The 8,315-nt window shown below is 36.0% G+C and overlaps 1 protein-coding gene across 1 annotated transcript; it reads left to right on the top strand.

Moving 5' to 3' along the window:
• Positions 1-1,223: 1,223 nt before the first annotated feature.
• On the top strand, positions 1,224-3,586 carry LOC110607496 (protein TRANSPARENT TESTA 16). The gene is made up of 6 exons (XM_021746623.1): positions 1,224-1,411; positions 2,223-2,289; positions 2,364-2,528; positions 2,982-3,023; positions 3,111-3,152; positions 3,392-3,586. Exons 1-6 carry the CDS (start codon positions 1,224-1,226, stop codon positions 3,584-3,586), a joined length of 699 nt encoding a protein of 232 aa, XP_021602315.1.
• The last annotated feature ends 4,729 nt before the right edge of the window (positions 3,587-8,315 follow it).

Here is an 8,315-nt window from a genome sequence, read left to right on the forward strand (position 1 = left end):
AGATATGATATTAGATTTACCCACATGAAAATGAATTTTGTGGCATTAGAAGATAAATGTTAACCATTCAGTTTCATTATTTAAGTTAACATCTCTGTATAAATTATGATGCTTAATGACCAAGCCATGCTTCAACCATGCATTTATAGAAAAAAGAAAATGTCTCTCTCATTGGATTGTTACACTTTGTCGTTTCCTATTAGGGTCTGGGCTACTGGCCAGCCACCTTCATTTGAGTTTCTTTTTATAGTGAACCACATTTCTTTAACCATGGTTAAAACATTCTAAAATTAGCAAAGTTTGAGGTAACTTGGCAGATCTGCTCAGAGAGTGGTTAAGAGTCACAATAACCTTCTGTCTGTCCTCCCATTACAGGACAAATAGGAAAACTTATTACAGGGATTTACATAGAATGCCACTATGACTAGTATTGGCTTCCAACTAGTCTATGATCAAGTGCTGCAGTCTAACATGCAACTCGTACTGCCACCATTGATTTCACTTGATATAGCGCAGATAGTGATAAACTGCTAGTGAATTATCATATAGGGGACCCATATGCGTTCACGTGATGAATTTTTCTATATTTTTATATAAAATTAATTTTTATATTTTTAGGGTTAACTCATTTATTTCTGTATAATTGTCTTTATGTAATGGTCTACCAAAGAGTTTCTCTCATACGCAGGATAGTGCCTGAGGTGCATTTTAGTAGTTTTTCTTAAGTGGAGGGGCAAAGTGTCATCTGCAGAGAATAATATTGGCCTCTTCATGCTCTTTAATACAAAAACTCTGTAATTGTACAAGCAAAGGGATTAAAGAAACACAGGTATAGAAAGTTGTTTCTCTTTTCCTCTCTTACTGGCCTGCAGGTTTATGAATTATATTGCCTCACACCAAAGAAGATGTTATGCTAGGTTTCAGAGACTTTAGTTTCCATTTGTCATTTCTTTGTGTCTTCTAGTCCCTTATTCGAACCCTCATCTTTATATATTAGGAATTTGCTTTTTATTTACTTTCTATTATTTGTAGCTTCAATTTTCTCTGCCTTTTCGTGGTTTTTGGATTTAATTAACCACTGCAGTGTGTTTGTTTATTTATTTATTTGCATGGAAAAAGAAAAGAACTAGGCAATCAAGCTTGTGAAATTATATTTTCCTCTTTTACTTTGTTTTTCCCCAGAAGTAGAAGATATTGGCAAGACTAAGCCTGTTGGAAAAATTATGGGTCGGGGGAAGATACCAATCAAGAGGATTGAAAACCAGACCACAAGGCAAGTGACTTTCTCCAAGCGCAGAGCAGGACTTCTGAAGAAGACACATGAACTTTCAGTGCTTTGTGATGCCCAGATTGGCCTCATCATCTTCTCCAGCACTGGAAAGATGTGCCAGTATTGCACTGAGCCCTTGAGGTCGTCTATTTTACCATCTACAAGCCATGATTTTTTTTTTCTAAAAAGAAATCTCTCCAGATATTTCTTCATTTATCTTCTTGTGAGTTGGACATTATGGATCCATCTGTTTCCTGAAGGTCTGATGTGATGACCAATTTGAGTCAGTGGCTTGACTTTCTTTTGCATGTTTCTGACAAACTAGGGTTTTCCAGTCGGGGTTTTTTTCTTCCTCGCTCAACTTTGCTATGGTCTGTAAATTATTTTAGTTCCAAATTTAGCTCCAGATCTCTACTTTACAACAGCTTTTGTACTAATCCGTATTTTCATTTTGAGGGGTGCTTAATGCCATGATCAAGATTTGGTATCTCAATTCAAGTTTCTTTTTTTTTATTTTTTACTTGGGATTTATGAAGTTTTTAATTTATAATTTCTATTGTTCTTACTCTCTCTATATATATATAAAGTTCTGCTGATTATGGAGTTTAGCCTAGCTAGGGCATATCTATACATGAATGGCCCGAGCTGACCAGATGTTATATATATAGATATATACATAGATTCAATAGATAACATGGTATATTTTGCATCCACATCCAAAAACAAATTAATCACGTATTATTGAAGATTTTTTCCCTCGTTTTCTTGTAAACTTTCTCCTTTTGGTGTTGGATGCACCGAGACAGAAAATGGGATTTTTAATTTTCAGTCAATGATCTCTGAACGAAAAAGAAATTACACTTCAATTGGTGTTGATTAAGATTTTCACACATATGCATCAAGTATAAGCAATTATAAGAATATAAGACAATGATATACATGGTCTTTTCAGGATGGAGCAAATCATAGAAAGGTACCAGAAGATCACAGGGACCTGCATACCTGAGCATGACACCAGGGTAATTTAAGCTCTTAAATTAAAGTGTAGATTGAAATTTTTTTGCATCCACACTTTCATCTCTTTGTTTTCCAGGAGCAACTATTTGGTGAGCTTGCAATGCTCAGAAAAGAAACTCGGCGTCTTCAACTAAACATGCGTCGCTACACTGGTGAAGACATGAGCTCCATTCCATTTGAGGAATTGAATGAACTTGAGCAAGAACTAGAACGATCGGTTGCCAAGGTCCGAGATCGCAAGGTACTTTTTCTTTATTAGGATTAAATGTAGAATAGCAAATTGGCCAAAAATTGAATTCCTTACGAAAGCTTAAAAGTTAATTTGATGCAAAGAGACGCATACAAAACATGTGTATCAAAATGTTGAATCAGTAAAACCATTTTCCAGTTCTGTCATTGCGGATGCAATTCTTTCTTTATGTCAAGCAACGCAATCAGTGATTTTTTTTTTCTTTAGTATAAGAATCAATTCATGACTGCTCATTTTAAAATATCCAATATGCAATTCTTGGTCACTTTTTTTTTTTTTAAAATTCAAATCATTATGTGAATTTTTTCAATACAATTGGCTTCAAACACGTTTCAGCTCTGGAGATAACTCCATTACCAATAAGCTAAAGTCTATTTGTAAACCATTATGTGCTTTAATTGTTTGCAAAAAGTGATAAAAACGGTTCTTTGATATTGAATGCAGAATGAGCTCTTGCAACAGCAGCTGGATAATCTTCGGAGAAAGGTGAAATTGTCTCTTTCTCCCAGAGATCTTGCTCAATTCTTGTTATGTACAAAACCTAATTTTCTTTCTCCTATAAATTAATGATAGGAGCGAATGCTGGAGGAGGAAAATGGCAATATGTACCGTTGGGTAAGGATCTTAGCAGCACCACGTTATATATTCATGAAGAGGCATATTACAAATACTGAAAAGCCTATTTATTGATTATCTAGCTACAACATCTAATGTTATTACTTCGTATAATGTAATTTAATTTCTAGGAAAAGTTGGGTCTTGAATTTATATGCATTATTGTTAATTTGCTTCGTAAGGATTACTTCAGTTGGTTATATGTATAATTTTTGCTTTTGGGTTGATGGGCATTCTAGATTCAGGAACACCGAGCTGCATTAGAGTATCAGCAGGCAACAATGGAAGGAAAGCCAGTGGAGCACCAGCAACTTCTTGAACAATTCCCATTTTGTGGAGAACCCAATAGTGTCCTTCAGCTTGCAATCCCTTCTCAAATGCACTCCTATCATCTCCAGCTTGCTCAGCCTAGCCTTCAAGGTTCCAGTCTTTAATTTGCATTTCAACTTAGGTATGTTATCAATAAAAACAAAATTTGAACTTCAGTTTCATTATTTTCTGTAGATAATTGCTCCCTAAATGGTCTGTGGCTTTGTGGTTTTTGCAGTATTATAGTATCTTCGGAGATGGGTTTCTATTGTCTAAGATGGAGTGTACGTAGTGCAGTATACAGTTTCCATTGTTTTTAAGACATACTATATATATATATATGGTTCAGACAGCTTTCTAGATAAGCTTTTATGTTCTTCATGTTATGCTTTGAAGTTATAAACAATAAAGAATTTGTCTCAGTTAGCACTTGGACTCAGAAGCAATCTAGTATTACTATAAAAATTTTAGTCTTCTTTATTATTTTTAATTAAAGTGCAGAGAGAGAGAGAGAGCTGTTTGGAAGATGTTAGCTTTTAGGAGGGAGGAAAACAAGAGAGATATGATTTGAAACTTAACTCGATCTTATATTTTTGTTCATTGAAACTTGAATATACATAGAAAAAAAAAACAATGCAGAAATATAAATCTTAACAGTTATATTTATCAAATTAAACCTAAACAATATAAAAATATTGTTGACTTGCACTCCGAGACTTAGCCTGGTGGAAAGTGCATCCTAACAGCATTGTGAGGTCTAAGGTTCGACTCTCCGCTCCTATTTCAAAAAAAAAAAAAAAAAAATATTGTTGACTTTTCATAATCAACAGATTTTTTCATTTGCTTAAAACATATGTTTTTGCTCTGAACTAGGATGCAGTTATCGTGCTCAATGAATATATGCAGAGCTCTACAACAACTAAAGCCAGGAGATTACATTTTTTTTCACCACCATTCTCTCTCTCATGGTTCTAGCTTAATTTATCCCAGCGTCTCAAACAATAGCATAAACTTTTGTTAAGCCAATATATCTACCATAATGGTTTGGCTCTAGTTCAGTAAGTTTCCTCTTCCTATTTCTGCGTGGATTTTTGTTATTTTAAATAGTCGGTAGGGCAACATGTGTCAAGTGCATCAACATATAAGCATGTATGAATAGATATTATATATGGTGTCCCATTTCGATTATTTACAGAAAAATTAATAAATTTATAAATAGTGAGTAAAAATTAATAAATAATTTGAATTAACTATTATGAATCAAGTAAAACGTGAGTCCAAAAGTTATTCGAATCAGTTTGATTCGAACTGTTGCAATTGATATAAGAGTTATACGGTCTCAGAAAATTATGCAGAAACCAAAATTGATTTATACTAAAATTTTAAATCAGTTTGAACCGACCTACTATAATACACATATATTCATATAAAAGTAAGCATGAAAAATATCATGAATAAGAAGGAAGAACAAAAAAAGCTTATCAGACTTTTTAATCTTTTTTTATTGATTCCATCATGCATATGTTATTAGTAAACCATTTATTATTTTTGTAATGAACTATTTCAATTTTAATGAGAGTGAAATTTAATTATAATGCATTTTTCTTTAGATCATGTTCTTTTCTTACAGAGATAATTAAGAGAAATTTTTATAATACGTGTAAAAAAATTAACATAAAAATGAGAATTATTGTTAACAATTAGAATCAATTTGGAAAAAAAAATCAAATTGAATAAACTAATATAATTTGACGATAATATTCTATTTATTTTTTAAAGTTTTAGGAGTATGCTAGCTAAATCTTTTATTTGTAATAAGAATTTTATAATAATTCAATTTAAATGATTTTTTTTATAATTATTTTATTTGAAATAAAAAATTTAACTTTTTAACATAAAACAATGTTGATTTGTTGATTATGCATGAAAATGAAATCATATGTAATTTTATAAGAATTAATTTAAATTATTTTCTTACAAAATTATTTCTGCCAAATGAAATGAAGGAAAATAAAAATGGTGATTTTCAATTATAATGAATAATAATTAAGAGATAAATTTAATAAATTTAACAAGGACAATATCAAAACTGATAACATAAAAATAATATGGTCTATTGAGATCATGACATGTGTACACAAAATATGGAAAGGTCTCATGTACCGTTCCATCCGGTCTAATCGGACAGTAGAAGGTCCAATCTATAGGATGTGAAGATCGGACTTGTAATACCCGGCTAGAGTCTGGCGTCGGAATTCTACTTTCCGGTGGAATTCAGGATGTCGGAATCTTTAGAAGGGTGAGATTTATGTTTTTCTAACGTAATGTAGTATATTTTAATGTTTTTAAGTTAAATAAAGCACCAAGGAAGAAAAGCCAGGTTCGGCCGCCGATGGTGAAAGTTCGGCCGCCGAACATGCATGGCTTTTGGTTTCACGTTAGTGTAACGCCCCGGAAATCCGGACCGCTACCGGCGCTAGGATCCGGGTCGACTTAAGGCCGCCGGGACCCGTAGCAAGCCTAACATAACCTGTAAACATGTTTAATCCCATACATGATCAACCATAAACATAAAAAGATAAAACTTTCTGTCCATACATACTGTCATCAACTAACTCAACCTGTGCATACTCTGTACATATACATAACATAGTCCCTCTGTGGGATCTCATCAAGCCTCAAAGGCAAAACAATCTGTGTTGAGTTAGTTTACATAAACATCATAACATAAGATCATGTATATACAAAGGGGATTAACAATATATTATGGTCAAGCACAACTCTATCCTCAATAACCTCATTACATACATACTGAAATCTTTTACATATCATCATAATACAATTGCCATGTCCACAAACTAACTATTACATACATATGACTTTTTCTTCTTGCCTTCTCTATCTATCCCGTACCTGCAAACCTGGGGTTAGGGGAGAGGGGTGAGCTAGATGCCCAGTGAGTAGAACTGTAAAAAGAATATTTAAAACATGCTATCATGAAATGCGTCACTGCACAAACAAATCACATCACGGATGGACTGATTCAAAAATCCCTCAACTCCATGCCCGGCCCTATTATGGGCACCACAGGACTTCGTACTCGGAGTTATTGCCCGGCCCTATTATGGGCACCACAGGTCTTCGTATTGCCCGGCCCTATTATGGGCACCACAGGACTTCGTATATAGAAGGCTAATGAATCATCCTAATGTCCATCCACTATCATCTATCACAATCAATACAATGCGGCATAGTCGTGAATTCTAATGCAACAACCTATAATATGATCATGATGCATGAAGCATGATAAAAGCATTTCATTTCTTAATTTAAAAGGTTAAGTTTAGTTCCACTCACCTCTGGCAGACTCTGACAACTCTGTAGCAGCTGGCTCACTGCTGGGGTCCTTGGTTCCTCGGGTCCGAACCTACACAGGTGGACTCCAATGAGGGACCAAACATACATAAACATAACTCTAATACATTCCCCAAAAACCCCCTAAAACATCCTGAAAATATCACATAGAGATATGCATGAAGTGGTTGAACAGGGCACTTTCGGCGGCACCTTCGGCGGCCGAAAGTCCTGGACAGAGACGAAACTCAGGCAGGTTCGGCGGCACCTTCGGCGGCCGAAAGTCCCAGACAGAGACGAAAGTCTCTTTTCGGGGGCACCTTCGGCAGCCAAATGCTGCCTCCACAAGAGGGGTTCGGCGGCCGAAACTTCTTTCGGCAGCCGAACCTGGTTTCTGCCAAACGGGCAGAAACTTGGTTCACATGAACCTCCTGCCTCCTAAATCCACAAATCAAGCATATACTCCAACCAAATCATGCATACAAGTTCCTAGGGGCCTCAAACAAGCATATACCCCATCTACAACACTTCAAGCACACTCAAACATGCCACATTGTTCAAGAATCACATAAAACCTAACATTTACTTAAAAACTCATACAACCCTATACATGCCATTCTACCCCATAAAATCACTTAAAACTTACTTAAAACACATGAGGAGCTTAAGATCGGCTCTTACCTCTTGAAGATCGAGGGTTGAGGAGATCTAAACTTGGAGATGGGAGAAGTTTCAACTTTTGGTCTCCAAGCTCCAAAACTCGTTCTAAGCTCAAAGATCTTCAAAACCAAAGTTATAAACTTGTAAAGATCATGGAAAAAGGAAGGAAAAACTCAAGTTTGGGAAAGGATGGCGGAATGCTCACCTTGGCCGAAATGGGGAGAAAAAGCTCGCCCATTTTCGGCTAAGGGACCCTTTTATAGGTGGCTGGCCAGGCCACGTTCGGGGGCCGAATGTGCCTCCGCATCCATGCAATGTTCGGCGGCCGAACTTGAGGTTCGGCGGCCGAACCTTGACTTCCCTCACTCATGCTTTCGGGGGCCTAACGTGCCTCCAAAACGCATGCATGTTCGGCGGCCGAATTTCACTTTCGGCGGCCGAACCTGGGTTTTCCTCCAAAGACTTTTCATGCAAAACTCATTTAGTTTCATACTTTAAAACCATTAAAAACATGAAAACATTTTATAAAACATGATTCTACCCTTCTAGAGATCTCCGACATCCGAGATTCCACCGGACGGTAGGAATTCCGATACCGGAGTCTAGCCGGGTATCACATTCTCCCCCCCTTAAGAACATTCGTCCCCGAATGTTCCTCACTAGCACACATAGCATGGCAAAGAACATAACACACATACAAGGCACATAAACACATAGGGATCTAACCTTAAAAGAGATGAGGGTACTGCTGGAGCATAGACTCCCGTGTCTCCCAAGTGCATTCCTCTAAATTGTGGTGGTTCCATAGGACTTTCACCATCGGGATTTCCTTGTTTCTTA

This window comes from Manihot esculenta, chromosome 4 (assembly GCF_001659605.2).
Source record: "Manihot esculenta cultivar AM560-2 chromosome 4, M.esculenta_v8, whole genome shotgun sequence".
Lineage (NCBI taxonomy): Eukaryota > Viridiplantae > Streptophyta > Magnoliopsida > Malpighiales > Euphorbiaceae > Manihot > Manihot esculenta.